The sequence below is a fragment of the Anser cygnoides genome, chromosome 3 (assembly GCF_040182565.1).
Source record: "Anser cygnoides isolate HZ-2024a breed goose chromosome 3, Taihu_goose_T2T_genome, whole genome shotgun sequence".
Lineage (NCBI taxonomy): Eukaryota > Metazoa > Chordata > Aves > Anseriformes > Anatidae > Anser > Anser cygnoides.
This window is the reverse complement of record NC_089875.1, coordinates 107,926,504-107,945,445: the sequence shown is the minus strand read 5'-3', so window position 1 is coordinate 107,945,445 and position 18,942 is coordinate 107,926,504. Positions and strand designations below refer to the sequence as shown.

General features: G+C 37.6%; 1 protein-coding gene across 8 annotated transcripts in view; it reads right to left on the bottom strand.

The window, feature by feature from the left end:
* The window catches only part of LPIN1 (lipin 1), a 76,624-nt gene that overhangs the window by 11,715 nt on the left and 45,967 nt on the right, over nt 1-18,942 (bottom strand). For all 8 annotated transcript variants that reach the window (XM_048071282.2, XM_066994945.1, XM_066994941.1 and 5 more), the window contains 11 exons: nt 16,474-16,603; nt 15,371-15,680; nt 13,800-13,893; nt 12,296-12,483; nt 11,144-11,237; nt 9,696-9,765; nt 6,723-6,815; nt 5,246-5,322; nt 3,098-3,242; nt 1,534-1,682; nt 69-155 (listed from right to left, as the gene is read on the bottom strand). In XM_048071282.2, the coding sequence (XP_047927239.2) occupies nt 69-155; nt 1,534-1,682; nt 3,098-3,242; nt 5,246-5,322; nt 6,723-6,815; nt 9,696-9,765; nt 11,144-11,237; nt 12,296-12,483; nt 13,800-13,893; nt 15,371-15,680; nt 16,474-16,603 (1,437 nt within the window). The remainder of the gene's footprint in view (nt 1-68; nt 156-1,533; nt 1,683-3,097; nt 3,243-5,245; nt 5,323-6,722; nt 6,816-9,695; nt 9,766-11,143; nt 11,238-12,295; nt 12,484-13,799; nt 13,894-15,370; nt 15,681-16,473; nt 16,604-18,942) is intronic.

Genomic DNA, 18,942 nt, shown 5'->3' with positions numbered 1-18,942 from the left:
TGCAAATGATTCAAATGAATAAACACATGCAAGCCACAGATGTATAAACAGATTTACTGAATACTCACTGGCTCACTTTATGGTACAACTTTGCAATCCCTTGGTGTGTCCAGTCTTTGCCAAGAGTAGGCAAAATATGACCTAAAGTATCTGACCTGAATAAAGAAAAAATAATGTAATTAAAATGGAAAAAAATGCAACAAAACCAAAAAAGCTTACTGTTTTTAAATAGTAACAGATAAGGCTAATAGAAGTCCCCCTAATTAATTTGGCTTTCTGCAAGGTACTGACTGCGATCAGAAGAGGATGATTTTATTTCCTTTTCTTTCAAGGCAGACTGATATGTCTATGTTGTTTTAATCAGTCCTGTGCCCCAGGATGTGGATAAGCTAACGAGCTAGCATGGAAGTTACAGCACATTGGCTATCAATCAGAGCTATAGAGTAGACAAAATGATATTAAGCATACTTTTTGAGGTTTGCATTGCATGTTTTCTAAATATACCAAATCTACCTATAAGGTAGATAGTGTTGTGAAATTGCAAGCATGAGATTATCAAGTCATATTCTAGCTTATTTTAAAACAAATGTGCTTTTCCACATAAGCTGGTAGTTGGTCATATGTAAAGTATTATGAAATAGTTATACTGTTTTCAAATTTTTCTTTTATGTAAAGTGGGAAATATAATTACTTATAGTATAATAACATCTAGAAGTACAAACAACTGAGCACCTCACTTGATTAAGTGTTATACAAATACACTGCAAGAAACCAACACCCTGAGTATTTTGCATCTTAAGAGAGAAAAGACTGGGCAGTGGCTTAGGATGGTTTTACAATAGTATTGTAAGGTGAAGGGATTCAATTACTGTCCAGTTAGCTCAATAACAGAGACAAGAGTAGATCCCATTCAGTTCATTGACACTTAAGAAAATAGAAAGGAAGAGGGACTAATATGTGTTGGCACCAAAAAAGCATTTTGCCCTATAACTGATTAATCACAAGGGAAAAAAAAAAAAAGACATTTCAGTTCAAATCATGTATTTTAATTCATCCAAAATTTAAAAAAAAAAAAAAAGAATAAAATAAAAAATCTGAGTCTAAAGGTAAGTTTGCTTTTGAAAGAAATCTAAGTCTTGTCTAGTAGACAAAAATGCCCCTCACTGGGATGCCCCAGTAATGCCTTTTACAACAGAATGCAGGTGTTTCTTCTTTTTAAATGAATCTGATGTACTTCACAAATGTGACACAGCAAAAAGTGAAAGGTCCTGCAATACTACAGTAAATACTATCATAAAACAATAGTAGGTAAAAAATAATGAGCGCATATAGCATATGTCTTCATGAAATTGTGAATCTAGCCAATGATTCTTGCAGTACTTTTATAGCAAGGTTAAAAACTCACTCACCCACACACTCCACAAAACACTAGAATATAACAATTTCTTGCTTTGAAATTCCCTGTTAATTACTCTTTTTGCTTTAGTCCAAAGGACAGAAGCAAATAAAGCCTCTCCCTGTTCATGAACTCACCGTGTGATTGTTCCATCAATGTCAGAAATAATAACTTTATCATCCCAATTCCATAGGTAAATGGTGCCTTCACAGCGGCAAGTGCCTTGATATTGTGTTGTAACACTAAAGGTCACATCATTGGGGCCATTCTTGAGCTTTAAGCTTTTCTGCAAGATATTATCAGCAAGATAATCAACAAACTGAGCATGTGAAATGGACACAGTGCAAACAGAGCCACAGATGATCATTGCCTTGGTCACACTGAACCTTATTGCTTTCAGCAAAGCTATTTTCTAGGTAATGTTAGCAGAGATTTGCTTTGTGTGATGTACATGAGGCACTGATTTAGAGAGCAGAATGAAACAAAAAATACTTTCTGTTTCACAGTAAGGGGTATGAAAAAAATCCTGAAAGGTTCTCATACAAATCTATGGGGATTTTTTTCATACTGCGGTAAAGAAATATATGGAGGGAGAAGTATGAGTAACAAGAAGTGCCATGAACGGTGAAACTGACAGAGTGCTTACATGAGGATTTGCGTTCCAAGGCACTACATCTCTAGCCTATAATAACCCACCTTTCTTACCATATGAGCTATTACCCTTCAGTCTCCACCAAATTTCCTTAACTTTCCCACCCTGCTGCCCTTCCCGTCCACTTAGTGACTCACTGGGCATAAGACTACTGATTTGATTCTTTTTGTGGGCTCATTCATTTTCACAAAATCTGCAGGAGTTTCATACTTTAAATGTTCTTAGTTATATTTCATTGCAATTGTTCAATGAGTTAAAAAATGAAAGCGAGGTGTGAATACAGAACTGATGGGCAATCAGTGAGTCTCGCCCACTGTTTCATCAAGAAACCAACTTAAGAGTAGTACTGGGTTCTGCTAATTTCTGCAAGACAAGTATCAGTGTGTTTGTATAATGCTTACTTTCTGTCTGATACAGAAAAGTACAAACACATTCCATCTGTCTCGTGGGAAAAAAATCTACATTTCTTGCAAACTATTCAGGCAGTGAGCAATAGGCTGCATAATGCTGTACTACTTGTATAGGTTTCCTTCTGAAAATTAATTGGCTGTAGATAAGAAAGACAACAAAAAGCATTTCTCTAAAGTAGCCCATTTTTCCAAATCAAATTGGAATGTGCAGAACACAGAACAGTAACAGTTTTGTCACCATTAGTCAAAATGCCTCTGCCACAAAGGAAGAGAATTGGCTCAGGAGAAATTAATAGCCTGGCCTCATAGTAGGTTCACAAGCAGCTCTTTCAGAAGTTACTAACCAAGAACTGTATTTATGTAAAACTGTGCCTGTCTGTCTATGAATGAGGGGAAGGGAAAGGAAAGGAGGGGCGGGGAAGGAAGAGACCTGTGGGTTCTCACACACACAGACTGAAAGGAACAACGTTCATGTGTAACACTGAAAAGAGAAAGGAAAAAATTGTTTTGAAACTATAGTAAGAAATGGGATTCAATGCAAGAAGTAAAAACTAATTAAACCTTACAAGCCTGAATAACAGTTTTGTTCTTGTTCTATCAGAAATGACATTTCAGGACAAGGACGTAAAACTAACTCACAAGCTGGTCAGAAGTGAGTCGAAGGGTTTTTTTGTAACTGATTCCAGACAATAATGAGAGATGACTCGAGTTGGTTTGTAATGACCCAAGGTTTTGTTTGGCAGCTCTAGGGTCTTCATCGCTTGAAGAAGATTCATCTTTTATTCTGGAACATTGCACACACAGAAAATGATGCTATCATGTCAGTAAATGCATCTCAGTAACCATTAAAAATGCATTAACAGTGAGTCACCAAATAAGTTATTGATTCTCTGCTTCTAACGTCTCACAGGAGGTCATTCATATCATGGCTTTAAATATATCAATGGAGAGCGGAATTTTCATTCATGCTTGTTCCCCATTATTCATAGCTGGATTCTTCTAGTCATTCACTTGTCTATATGCTAGTTTTCACCACTTAAATTTAACAGATGTAAATTAATGAGATTTTTGAGTCAGCATAACACATGGTGGTAAATATATATAAAATACTAAAACTATAAAAACCTCACAGTTCTCAGAGGAATAAAAGGGGAGTTGTTATGCTAGGGTTTATTTGGTTTTCTTGTTTGTTTGTTTTTAAGAAATTTAGCAATTAATCAAAGAATCCAGGTGATGAAAATTTTATTAGCAAAAATAACTCCTCCTCCTTTTTCAATGAGCAATTTTAGACCACTGGATTATTCTTTTCCAGGATTTGCAGGATTACCCCATTCGGGATATGATGATGAAAATGTTTAAAAAAGCCACCCCACTGAACTCCTTTAGAGTATTCTGCTCAAATACACATCAGCATAAAAATGTTTATTTTTCTGCCACTGCTTTTTTCTGATTTTTTTTTAAGGTCAGTTTTTTTCAGAGGGAAAGTTTTCCTACGTTACAAAAATCTATCATCTTCAAAACAATCAGCTATTGGGCTTTTATTTCCATCACACCTGGATGCTCTTTGATGACAGGAAGTCTTGACCCAGTATCAAGGTACCACATGTCATGACTACCAATATTTAAAAAAAAAAAAATCATTATCCTTTTTAACATCAGATCTCATAAGCTTTACTCAACATCCCACTTGCGCTCTTCTGCTTGCAAGCAATAAGTTCTTATCAACAGATTTTTAAGATCAGTTAAACAACAAGCACTAATTACAGCATCTAGTCTGCTTGAAATCCTAATCTCACTTTAAAGCCTATCTTTAAACAACTGTGTAAGAGAAACAGACCTTAATGTCACTTATTATCCACAAAAGGGAAATCAGCCTTTCCAATTTCTTCTGTGTATCTCACAAACTCAGAAAACAGAGCCAAGTAAGACAACAGCTAGTCTCCTACAGTGCAGGGAATCCCTTTTCCAGCCCACTCTCCTGCAGCGTAACTACTGATCTCCAGAAAGAATGTCAACTACGGCCTTTTGTTTCACAAAGGTGACCCCACAGCTTAACTTAATGAGAATAAAACATATTTAAATCTGAATGCTATGGCCCTCTTCAGCTCTAAGTGCAGCACACATAAGCTGTCTTTACAGTCAGTTCTGATTTAGTCAGTCAGCAAAGAGGTAAGGTAGGAGAGCTGTCCCTGGCTAGCTCATCCCCCCAAAGTTTTGGGGCAAGATATGACTCATCTTACAAAGCCCTACTGAGGCAGAGAATCTGGTCATATGGTATAATTACTTTGGAGCACAAAGGAACAGATTTCTGAAATCTCTGAAAGAAGGAATAGAAAACCATGCTATTTTCCTATCAATAGCCTGTGAAAAGAAGCCTGGAAAGTGTTAGACCCTTGAACCTCCTAAGATACGTAGGAAGAAATTAAACTGTCAGGCCATAAATATTCATAAAGCTAGTCAGAACTGACAACAACCTGGGGTCATCTATGATCTTTCCTTGAAAACTCCAGAGAGATAGTTTTAGAGAACTGCTCCAATTATTGTTTGCTGTCAAAGGGCTGTAAGATGTATGACAGAACTACCAGCCAAACCGTATACTAGAAAAAGCACACTTGCGAGGTCTGCAACCCTGCCATGTCTTCCTATCTGCACTTAAATTCATTTTGTATTTCTTTGTACCAAATATTTCATTGATGCAGCATTGTTTGTTCAAATATATGAGGTAGCTTCCTTTCACAGTAAACTGTAACTCGTGCTCATTTCAGGTACAGATAACTTCTTGGGTACCTGTTTGCCATGCTCATCTGTGAAGATTCTTCTCCTGTAAGTCTACTCCCACTCATACCTTGCTCTGCCTTTGTTTCCTGCAAAAATATAAGTATGAGAAGTTGGGCAGAATATCTGAAAAACAAGTTCTGTCCTGTATAGACTATTTAAAAAAAAAAAAAAAACTCATGCAAAAAGCAGGTGAGGTCCCCCCCCCCCCCCACACACACACCCCTTTACTTGCAGGCAAAGTAAAGTTTTAGGGATGCCTTAAAGAATAAAGGCTGTGAAAAGGACTTAAAAAAAAAAAAGGCAAATACAAAACTCAGAAGAATTAAGGTTTGATTTTCCATAGAAGTACAGAACTATCAGATTTCACGTGGCTAGCACTGTTGAAGTTCTAGGATCAACCTCATAACCATCCAGTTAATTCACCACAAATAGCTAGATTTCACTTGAATAGGCAAAATATTACACTGGAAAAATAACAGAAATTACCTTTCAAGGTATTTGAATCATCAAAATCATTACTCCAATAAAACTTTCCGAATTATTTTTTACCCTGAGTAGGTGCTAAACTATATCGATTTCTTGCCATAAGTGAAAGGCTTTGAAATAGTGAATGTTTTTGAAAGAAACAAAGAATAACACTTCCCATTGTCAATTTATAGCTGCCACAGCTCTATGGATAAGCAAATACTTCCACTCAGAAAGAAATTCTAAAAACTTCAAGTTAACTGTAGAAACTAAAATCTCATGCTCTGAAGCCCCTATCCACAGATCAGTACAGTGGTTATTTCATGCAAAGCTACTGAGGTACAACCATAAAAATGTATTAGAAGTCATTTTCTCCCCTCAAGTACTAAAGCTTCAATAGTATAAATGAATATGAAGCAGTTTTATTAGCCAACTTTAAAGATTAAATATGTCTAGACAGAAGATCAATATTTCATACAAAGTTTTGCTTTTTTCACCTTAATGTTCTTTAATGTTCATTCACAGCTTTAAGGCCATTACCACCAAATTCTAATGCTCAGGAAAGGAATTCAAAAAGGCTTTAAAACTAATATATATTCAGTTTTCCATCTTAGATTTTGCTGAATTTTACAGTGTACTCTAGTCAGAAATCTCTTTTATTCAACTGTCAATGAAAACTGTGTGAAGGTAAGCAAAACATGCAAAAACAAAAAATTGGTGGCACAGCTCTTCAACTCTAAGTTTCCAGTCAAATTTAATCCATTAGATAACATTGTCTCATGTCTGTATAATGAAAAGAAACACAAAACCAAAACATTGCAAGTAAATGTTCCAGGTAGGATCTAATCCAAGGCTTTCTGAAGTCAGACTTCAGATCCTGTTCAAACGTCTTTTAATGTGTACATCCTCATTCAAAGTAAGTGCTGAGTTAGGACCAGAAGCAAAATTCTGAGGGATGAATATGGAGGTATCCACCCTTCCCACTGCACCCAACAGGAAACTGCTTGCTTCTCAAACTTACCTCTTTAATAGTGCTGTTTCTCCCTCGCCAGGAAAACCACCACCTTCCACCTTTTTTGGGCATCTTGTCCCTCATGATAGATTCCACAGTGGCCTGTGATAAATGGGTGGTAAAATAAAAAGAAACCAAAACAAAGGACAACCTGATATATGTAAATGAAAAAGTGCCAAATGTACAATTGTAACTGATAATAAATAGAATAAAAGTAAACATACTGTCTGTGAACCGTAAATTCTACTAAAGCAAAATCTAATGGTATCCAGCACTGCTTTGAAGTAACTTAAGCATGAATACTTATGAAATTTTTAAAAGAAAAATGAAAAAGAGACACAAATCAAAGAGAAAAATAAAGCATAAATAGGTATTAGTTTAATGTCTGGAATGGAGAACCAATGTTTTTAAGTTAAAGTTACTTGGTTAATTATTTAAATAAATCAATAAATTAAAAGATCACTTCCGTAAAGATCTCTCATGGAAAACAGTAACAAACCAGCATGCAAGATGGTCATTCTCATTGAAAAATAACTATAAGTTTCAAATTTAATCACCAGCTAAGAAAAACGCAAAAAACTAACTAGCTTTTATGAGTTTAGTATGATGCTATGAACTTGAATGACAGCGTTAGAAGTGTTTTTTGTTATTTTTTTTTAAACCCTGGCTACTTTCCATTGGTTATACATAATTGGATCCCAGTAGAGAAAAGTTTCTTTCAATAACCATAATGACTGGAGCCTTATGCAGCATAGCAATGAGAGTTGAATTATTTCTACCAGACAGCAAGCGAAATACAAAAGGGGAAATACTACAATAAAAGTGGCCACAGCATTTGGTATGCCCTAGAATTGCTTAGCTTTCTGATGAAATGACAGTCTCTGCTGTAAATCAAGTCATCAAAATAAAAATGCAATGTTGATAGTGATATAAAGAAAAAAAAGCCTATTCCAAAAAATGTTTGCACTTAAAAGAGAGGATTTGCTCAAAATACTATGCCTCCCTATTCTCTGTTTTTCCACAGGTTCTCCTTCACTATACTAACTAAAGTATATTAGAAAAGAAAGAAGTGACAGAGAAGTGAATGAAGCTGAGCAAGTAAATAGAGAACTTTTTAAACGTATAAAAAAAAGTGCAGATGGAGCTACAGAGAACATAACATTGAGGACTATGGCTACAGTTTAAGGAGGTTCTCAAACATCTGGACAACTTCAAGCAGATGTCCTATTGACTTTTAATGAGACCACAGAATCATAGAATACCCCGAGTTGGAAGAGAGACACGATGATCAGAGTCCAACTCCTGGCTCCACACAGGACCACCCCAAAATCAGACCCTACATCTCAGAGCGTTGTCCAAATGCCTCTTGAAATCCATCAGGCTCAGTGACATGGCCACTGCCCTGGGGACCCTGTCCCAGTGCCCGACCACGCTTTCAGTGAAGAACCTTTTCCTGACACCCAGCCTGACCCTCCCCTGTCCCAGCTCCATGCCGTTCCCTCGGGTCCTGTCGCTGTCCCCAGAGAGCAGAGCTCAGCGCCTGCCCCTCCACTCCCCTCGTGAGGGAGCTGCAGGCCGCCATGAGGCCTCCCCTCAGCCTGCTCTGCCCTGGGCTGAACAAACCAAGGGACCTCAGCAGCTCCTCACATCTTGCCCTCCACTTCCTTCAGCATCTTTGTAGCCCTCATGTGGATGCTCTCTAATAGTTTTATATCATTTTATACTGTGCTGTCCAAAACTGGACACAGTACTCAAGGTGAGGCCACATGCACGTGCTTACAGTTAGGCATGTGTTTAAAGCGCATTTTGCTGAACATGGGTGATTCTTGCAATAGCTCCAGTTTTCAATCACTTCACAAAGCCTGTTTTGATTAAAGTCTCTTAATATTCTAACTCTTTAGTTCCATTATTAACGTAAACCAAAAACTCAAATAAACAATTGGTTAAGAAAAACAGTAGGATTGAAGGAATTGCTATTTCCCTCAATGGGAAAAATATTTCATACCACTTGTTTCCATTTATCCTTCCTAGGCAAAAGTCTAGAGATTTGGATCAGACACCTACATGTTGAATAAGAAAGGCAGTTACCCTACATTCTTTTTATTGCCAGTGAAGACCAATATGCACCTAACAAGGTCTGAATCACTCTGCGGAAGTGATCAACAAACATAAATGTAGAGTAGAGTAACTATAGTCCTTCCTGTAGGCACTCAAGTTCGGTGGGGTGAATCCCACCTTTGATGATTACTAACGTGCAGTAAAACACAAAAGAAATCTCTCTCTGCAACATCCTGAAATTCAAAGAAGGGTTAACCAGATGTTTGGGACTTCTATGATACATTTACTTTATATTGGGATACTACAGTGTAGCTATGCTTGCCTGCATATATAGGTAATGTGGCACTAAATCAGAAAGAACGCGGTGGTAGAGCAAAAATTTCTCCAAAACCCAGAATACTCTAAATTTACGGCAATAGAGATAGAATTTGAATTCACATAGGTCAAACACAAAACGTGCTGGGTTGCAGGTGGCAGAAGGAAAGTGTAGGATCCAAAATGTGTTAAATTCATGGCTAAATAGCACACATTAGTGCCAATGTTGATACTTGCTCCTTTATAAACTTCCACAGTAGAATGTATTTCTGTCCTGAGCATCTCTGTGGCACCAGAATGTAACTGGACGGTTCAATGTGTATAATATAAGCCACCATACAGCTGTCACAGTCGTAGCTATTAGTCACTGCCACTGTTGTAATGATCTTAGCCTAGGAAATAAAAAGTATTCACAGACCAAATTTAATCCTGTTTATTGAGCTCGCTCTTAGTATAAGCTCAGTGAATGATTATGTGTGAATAGATATAACAGATATGCAGATGCTTTTGTAAAACCACTCCTTTTCTCTGCCATAGTAAATGATGAAACTTAATAAATGGCAGAACGTCACAGCTCCCACTCTGACTAACCTTCATATTCAATCTCACCTTTGGCAAAGGTTTCTGGAATGCCTGCATTGCCAGCAGAAGGGGACCAGCTGTTGTCCAGTTGTAGTACCTAGGCATTCAAGAGAGACAATTACTGCATTTTGTAATCTCAAGGTTCCAATGCACAACCTAGTATTTATCACCTGGTATGTTAAACCCATGAAGCTCCTTTAACTCAGGTCAAACTCTGGCCTGGACCAGCAACAGTAGTCTCACCTTATTCCACAGTATATTCATAGGTACGTATGGCATATACTTTTCAAGAAACACAAGAGAAGCTAGGTCCTTAAGTAGAAATGGTATTTGTCATCCATTCCTTACTGTACTTCATTATCACAACACAAGCTACATTTTTTACGAGCAGGTTTCACTGTTTTTGCATCAAGGCTCTATACAAAGGTTAGGGACTGGAGTCTATAAGGTTATGGTTTTGCTATGATGTGCTGAACACAGCTCAGCTTACGTTGCAGACAGTAGTATCAATCATCTGTCTAGAGCACATGACAGTTAAGATCCTCACTGAGTACTCCTCTTCTCAACACATCAGCAGGCACATGAACACTACCTTCAAATATCAGAGGACTAAGGCAGGGAAGCAGTAAATGACTCACCTCAGACTGCAGAGAGGGTCAGCTATACACCTCTCAAGTTATCCTTCTCTGATGGAGGAGACAATGTCATCATATACCAAACACATTTGTGATTAAAAACTACTGAATAAGGATGTGCTGGACACATCAGATTTTTATGAGCAATGTCTATAACTAAGGGTAGCCTAACTTCTAACTGCAGCACAACGTCATTATGTCTCTTCTACTCGAAACACAGTATGTCAGCTGCAAGGGGCTGTCAAGTTAAAATATCCTCCATAGAGCTGCATAGGCCATAGTGCTGCACTGTCCAGCAATATAAACGTATGAAATAATGTCTCAGCCTTCCAGAAACAGAAGTCTCATGTTGAGTGGGTGAAGTCTGACAAGTCTTGAAAAGCAATGCCTCCATAGAGGCACGTCAGCAAAAATATTCAGCTTATAGAGACAACCTGCTGGGTACGGAAGGTCTGCAAGCAGACTGCCATGTCCCTGTAAATATTAATTATTCAAATTTACTCAAGGCAAGCCTTAGCAAGTTCACAACCTATTTCATTTTTACTCTATCAATTGAGTGTGAACACTATTAGCATTTAATACTAGCTTCTTGAAATTCAAATTGTGTTAGTTAGCTGTGACAGGTCATCTGAAGCTGCTTTTTCAGTTTAAAGGAGGAAAGGTACGTAGAAGAAGAAGAACCTGAATTCACTGGAGAGCTGAATCTTTCTAGATGAATCTACACTATGAATGCACAAAACCTATTTTTCAGCTATGGTCAAATTGATCTAAGCCACTGAAGTACCAGAAGCAGTGTTTTTATTGTGACAGCAAGAATCATTTCTCCTGAACTATACTTACTTATTTCCAATCTTAACCACGAGGTTAGGGTCATCAATGATAGCAGGATTGTCCACAAACTGCTGATATGTTACTGCATGTTCTAAGAACTCTTCTGTTGGGGAAAAAAATGCATATGTAAATCATACATTTATAGATTCCTGGGATGAACCAACCTAAAAAATTTAGCGTTAACTCAGACACATAGCTTTCCCACTCATAGTCTGCCCTTGACTACTAGGGTATGAGATCAGCAGTAATATAGAAGCAAGATGTTCAGAAACTCTCAGTTTCAGCAGATGCTGAGGGTTTCTTTGTGAGCTGTTGAGTGTCTTCCTCCTTCATAATACAAGCTAAGTAAAAGCTTAGGGATGTAACTGTGAGGAGGAAACTCAGGCTTCTAAGCAAAGTAAAGCAGTACTTTATCATCACTTCCACTGATCCTCTGTCCAAATTAGGAACAGGAACAGGTGGGCTTACATATACGTAAACCCATGGGCAAAAACTTAATAATCACTTCTAAGGCTTACTGCAAAAGGAAAACATCTGTGAGCAAACACCCTTTCCACTAGTTGTGACTCCTTCCACAAAATACCCATAGTTTACAGGTGATTTGAACAACAAACGTAAATCACAATATATTCAATATATTCAAAATGCTTTAAAAACTATCTTCTTAACAGAAATCAATGTAGCATCAGGATCAGGTGGGTTTATGCCTCCATATTACTGCAGAATAAGCATGTTTTAAACCATTTATCTTCACAGTATGCAGCTAGAAGTTTCAAGCACAGAGCACTCTAAATGATTTATCTAAAGAATCACACAAGAACCTGGAGACAGAGCAGGTGTCTGCATTTACAGATCTTTTTCATTTCTGACATGGACAGTGGAGTACTTCCTAGCTATATATATATATATACATATTCCTAGAATACAGCAGATTATTAAAATATGTTAAAATTAGAAGTCCCTTATCAGTTTACATAAAATTTCATAAAGAAATTTTATGAAATAATTTCATAAAGAAATTTTATGAAACTTGTCATTTCAGGGATGGTATTTTCTCAACACATTCCTAGATACAGCCGCAGGAGGGCACTGTTTCCTCGGTCAAGGATGTTAAAACTTGTCTGATAGCACACGCCTGTAATTCAAAAGGTCAGTCAATACCTTTGGTTATTTCTTTGTTGTCAGTAAGGCCTCCACAAAGAGAAATGGCAATGGAGGGCAAATCCCTGATTCCATCTGAGGTGCTTTCAACACCACTGTCAACACCTGAGCTCCCAAAAGACTGCGGAGACTGACTGGCAGACCACGGCCCTGTGTCATTTGTGTTCTTGTTTTGTACATTATCCCCACTGAAAAAGAAGAATCAGACATTCAGTCTTTACATATCCATTCCCAAATTCTCTCCCCTCAACATGCACAGCTTACATCTGATGCATACTTAAGAATACAGAAAAATAAATTTGCTTGTTTTAGCCATAAAATTTAAACAAAGTAGCATAGGCCTCAGGTAACCTTCAAAATTAGATTGCTTCTACTTACTTTCCTAAACCAGTCATGTACAGCTCATTTACATGAGACAGAAAAAATAAGACAAACTGTAAAAGCTTATTAGACAAAATAATACTACTATAAGCAGAGTTTATACTAGTAGAACTGTTCTCACATAGGAAGAACAAATATAGCTTATTCTTGAATTTATATCAATTATATAAACTGGTATCTAAATCCAAAATGAAGGATGTATATGTTTGTATATTTATGTCAAACGTGTATATAAATAAAATACTTTACATATAAGCTATTAAGATCTTTAAAAATTTAAGAAACAACACAATTATATCCACTTAAAATTTGTGTATAGATGAGATCATTATTACAAAGTGCAGGCTCTTCAAGTTCTGCTTTCCATTCCATTTATATGAATGCATTTGAGAAAGGAATTTGCAATCCAGCCTTTTCCTCTATATTACTAATCTTCCTCTGTTTTATTGAAATGCTAATATTACAACAGCTGAGTTTAAGCAAGAAAGAAAAATAAAATATGCAAGCTGCTTTAATTGTTGCTCAATGACTTTAGTCAAATGACTAGAGTGATGTGGAAAGAAGATTAGAAATTTTAAAAGAGATTCTGATAAAGACTGAAACAAATTGGAAGTTGTATGTTTGGTATAAAATATTTTCATACATAAATCTGTCGTGCATCATTCAAAAATGATTTCCTAACATTCATATTTATAGGCGATCGCCCACAGTAGAACAATGTAAGAGCAATAATTTTATGCTGTTAGCAGTAAGCTATGTTCTTCACAGTAATAAGCAAGGACATGGGGATATATATATCCCACGGCCAACTGCTCTCCCAGGGCATGTGAGTAACACTCACAAACATCAGTGTATATTACATAACAAACCACAATCAATATATGATGCTTAGGTGACCAAAATGGAAAAACAATTTTAAGCACACTTTTTAGGCCCTAATGCCAAGCCATCCAGAAGCTCTAATACTCCTTTCTACAAGCTGAGGTGAAAACGTGAAAAAAGGAAAATAAAGCTTTGTACTTTAAAAAGGAGGTCTCATCCAGTTCGCATGAACAATTTAATCTAAATTTGAAAGGAAAAGAGAGCTATTTAAATAGTAGAAATATAAACAAAGGACTTATACTTTTTGGGGAAATAAAGTGCAGCTACTTCTGGATCCATGTCAGTGAGGTCATCTAAATAGACGCCATCAGCACCAAGATGCCGGCTTCGTTTGTCTGTAAGGGATGGCATAAATAAGCCTATTAACAAATATTTTCTGAGTAACAAGCCAGAATTGTTATTGCAATTTAGCTATTCATTTTAGGACTGAGAAAGAAGACAAGTTGTAACACTTTGTGAACTACAGTTGCATTGAGTGGTACTGCCAAAAGTTTCAAACCAAGTTGCTTGCATACACTATTCACGCTTCAATGACACAAACAAGACAGCATAGGACATAATTTGAGACATGCTGCAGCCTCACTGTTCCAGACAAAACCACTGGGAATTAGAAGTCAGTGGTCACTACAGGAAAACAGAAAGAGAAAAACTTTCATAAGCATTTCCACAGGCCTATTATTACTGTAAGTCAATCAAAGCATTTAATCTCCACATAATTAATCTTCAATATCGCCCTGCAAAACAGAAACAACGCAACAGACTATCATCACTACAGTCACTACCAGACTATACCTGGCATGCTGATGGAGACAATTCACTCTTTCAAACATACAGCTGACGTGTTGCACACATGCACCATTGCAGAAGACAAGCGAGACAGCATGGAGCTGAACACAAATCTTCTGTCTTACACTAGCACCAATATGCAGTGCCACCTCTGTTCTGGTGCTGCTGGTAAGTCTAGACAGGTAACTGGTATAAGGCCAAACTTAATTTGGAATTCATTCTAAAAGCCCCAGCTTCTTGCTGTCAGGATTTTCAACATGAAACATCACAAAAGCAATCAGTTTTGTTTTTTTTTTTTTTTTTGTCTTCAGAGATATTGAAAAGCATGTGGAAGAGGCTAAAAAACTTGTACGTTTACTGATAAAAAACATCTGCACAAATCAGGCTTTTATAGAGCTTTCATAATTATAGAATAATTAGAGCTCTAAAACATAACATTTGTAAGTAAATTTCATGTGAAAATTTTAACATTTGGAATAAAATAACATGGGTATAGATCCCAAGAATTTGGAATTTGGAAGCAGAAAAGCAGACAGAATTGTATCTCACAAATTCAAAACAAGATGTGTACCAACTAAACACAACTACTGAAATTGCTTATGTAAAACAAAACTACCTTAATTTACCTTAATTTACAGCAAATCTGTTGTTCATGCAAAATACATATTACTACTTTGTACACGAATACAGGGGTTCAACAACTATCCATCCTGCAGAACAACTCCGAAAGTGATCAAAGCAGGTGAATCAGCAGATGTAAAACGGGCTTCTACCAAAAATGAAATCTCTGAATTCATCAAATATGGAAAAATCCCCAGTGAAGGAGAACTTGCGTCTTACTACTTCATTCCTGTGAGCTGCCTGCTCCACCGCTAGGTTTTGATGGTTCTTTTAAAGTTTATTCCTTTCCAGATCTCAAAGTGCCCTAAAGGCACAGATTAATTTATATGACAATGGGGTGCTTTATCACCATGAGATCTAAAGACAAAAATCATACATATAAAAGTGCAGAATCAACAGCTTTACCTTTCTTTCTGGTAGGGGAATCTGTCTTTTCAACTGCTTGGGCTGAGCAAGCTGCAGCTTGTTTTATTTCTTCATTGGCAGGCAACGGTGCTACAGCTGCTCCTGCAGACTCTGTCTCTGGCTTGTTTGTCTCAGCTGGCAAGGGCTCAGTTTCATCAGCAGTTGCTGCATCTGCTTGTCCAAGGGCAGGTAGAGGAGACACGGTGTTAAACTCCTCCACAGGAGCACTCTGGATGACCCGAAAGTGAGTGCTTTCAGAAGGATTTACATCTACCATGCTGGGTTCCTTAGCTTTGATCAGGGAACTGGTCTGTGAGGGAAAATAAACAGACTGCTATAAAGAAACGCTCTTAAAAATGCAACAGCCAGAGTTTTACCTGTTATGTTCAATTCAAGGATATCAGATTCTCAAGATGATCTTTGCTCCTCTCATCCCAAGGCAGATGTAAGCCCTTAACCTCCCCTTTCCTGTATGAATGCGCTGGGTCAACAGCTACGGTAAGGAGCCAGCCACACCTGACCTGAAGCTGCACATGGCTTCTGTGCAGCATGGGAGGCAACGCTGCTGGCACGCTACAGATCCTGCCAGCTAGCAGGGCCCTCGGAAAAGCCAAAAGGCCTCAGGCTGGAGACAGGCACCAAGCCAGTGGGCTCAGCCAAGAGAGCTGCACATCTGGGCATGCGGAGATACAGAAGCGCAGGTGCTGCCGGACTTAGGCATTCAAGCAGCCAATTTTATTTTTTGTGAATCAAACTGCTAACACCAACCACCTCATTTCCATCTAAGGCCCTTTATGAATTTCAGTGATTTACCAAAGGGCGTTGGGTTCTATTTTTATACTTCATTTAAGCTTCTAAGTTTTACAGGACTAGGTCTCAGGTACTTTTCCATTTTCTACCATATATCATCTGTGCTGTGAAATGGCACACAGCATTTCTCTGTATCTCCTAAGGAGCAAAATGTAATCTTCTTACATAAAATGTTACAATTTTATATAAAACAGGATCCATTCCCTCTTCAGGAGTCAGCAATAACATAAGCACATTTGGCCTATTAAAGCACAATAGGTGCCATCAGGAAATAAACCAATTACACTGGATACCTTTGTAGCTTGGGGTAGCTCTCCCCAGGCCCAGTGCATGTGTGGATTATTCTTCAGTCCGCTCCTGTCCGTGGGTTTACTGACTAATTCTGAATCACTTTTAGGAGTAGAAGGGCGTGAACCTGACGGGCTGAAGAAAAACAAACAAACAAATATAAATAATGCTTATTACAAAAATACTGCAAAAATAAAAATAACTGCAATGCACTAAGCACTTTCCAAACCGACATCCACCAGCCCAAAGCATTGAGTATTTTGTATTTATTATCAGCCACATGACAGTGTGAAAGCATGGAAAAACATTTCAAACGGTTCAGGATCTTCTCAGACTGGCAATCAGAGGTCTCATCATCTGTCATTTTTTTAGTGAATGCCATCACAGAAGTAAGCTTTGAGAAGCAGAAAGGGAGGGGACAAGAGCACTGGATGTGAAAGTTTCATGAGGATTTTTGTGGGTTTTTTTTTTCTGTGCAGAAGAGAAGAATGTGAAATGGGGCTGGCACCAGCAGCAGCAGATGAAGAAATGTTAGTATTGTTATAATGGACATGAAGTGCAGAAATGATTCACTCACATCAACAAGACACTTTACCCTGACTAAATAATAAATTAGTCTAAGGAATCCAGTTGATTACTTCCTTTTACTGACTTGTTCAGTTCTATCTTCATACACATGTTTTTAGGGAAACCAGCAGGAGCAGTGCACAAAGAATGTGAGCCTTCCCAGTGGAAAAATATTTAACTGTTTGTTTTGCTGCCTATTGGAATATGAAATATTTAATCATTTATTAGTAAATTATCAGTTTGTAGCACATTTTTAATGTGGTGAAGTCAATAATATGATGTCAAGTTAGCCATTAATAAATAATGATTCACTGATTTCAAGGGCAAAATGAAAAATCCTAATTATTTGTTCTGCCTATCTGCATAATGCAAGTCCTAGAATTTCTCCTGGAAACTCCTGAAGAAAGACCATTATTTTTATTTGAGCCACAACATTTGTGGCTGTGCGAGCCAGACTTTGGTATACTACTACAATCTTGACTTAAAAACTACAAGGAAAAAAAAACAATCCACAACATTTGTGGATCAAAGGTCCAAAGCTGAGCTACCTTCACTGTTAAAAGGCTTCACACATTTAGTCTAAATTCTCCATGTTTGATTTATACTTTCTTCTAGATAAACTGAACACCCAAACCAGCTTTGTTCTCTCAACATAAGGCAGTTTTGTAGAGCTTGCTCAGGAATTTATTCGTCATAGGAAAATAATTACTTTACACTAACATAAAGCAGTTTTTAGAAACCTGTGAATTTCACATCTGAATGTTAGCAACTTAATTATCTCCATTATTGCTGGTTTTTAGATTTGTTGCAGTAGCATACACCTTGAATAGGGGCAAACACAAAAACTCTTCAGCTACAAGTAATTAATTTATCTAACTAAATTGTTAAGATTATAAGAGGACCTAAAAACATCTTCAACAGTGGTGCCCAAGAATTTCAAATATTTATTAGTCCTTAGGATATCACCTACCATTTGACAGATGAAAGAATCGATGGAATATGCTGTAAAAGGCATTTCAAGCTCTTAGGATTCAAGATATGCCTGTTGGGATTTTCAACACCTTTTACATATCCCACTGACAGATCTGCAGGATTTCCAATACCCTCCATGCATCTAGGGCCCACTGAAAGTTTGGAATATAGGAACCTGGGAACTTCAAAAAGTCTCAGCCAGCTATAATACTTCTACTGCAACTTTAAGCCCCCAAAATCTAGCTTTAAGGAAGTGTTGTCACCACACAAACTAATCTGCGCACTACATACATTTTAACCTTCCAAATGCCTACTGTTTACTTTGAAAAATCTCCAGTTTAGGCTGTGCGGTATATTCATCTCAAGTTCACTTAGCCAGCCAGATAACATGAGAGAATAGAGGCACTACGTCATTTTGGGCTAGAAACTCTGTAGTTTGCAGTGAGAACACCGACCACACACAGAGTGGGGCAGGGAAGAACTCTGCCTTTTCCAGAGTTTTCTCTGAAAATACAATTTCCTTGTACACAAAACTAAGTGGGGAAGAAGCTGGTGTTACTCAGCACCAAGAACCATGATATGTGTTCCCAGCCACACACACGTAAGTGCCAGAAATAGCGTACATTAACACAGATAGAGCTCTGCTCTGAGAAGGCTCCTGCCACAAAAGGTTGCCCCATGATCCAGGCACCAGTCCTGGTTATCGGTTCACAGAAGATATAGTTCAAGTATAACCACAGTAAATCAGGAAGGGTTGAACATCTAACCCCACAACATCACCCGCTCTCCCAAAACAGCGTATACACCAGAGTACATGCTATCTACTGAACTTTCAACTCAAGCACAATTCACATTCTATAAATAATCTTATACAATAAAATACAAGATTTGAGAAGTAGCAGCACGTTGGATCTTCAGAATTGTTTTCAGCTGAT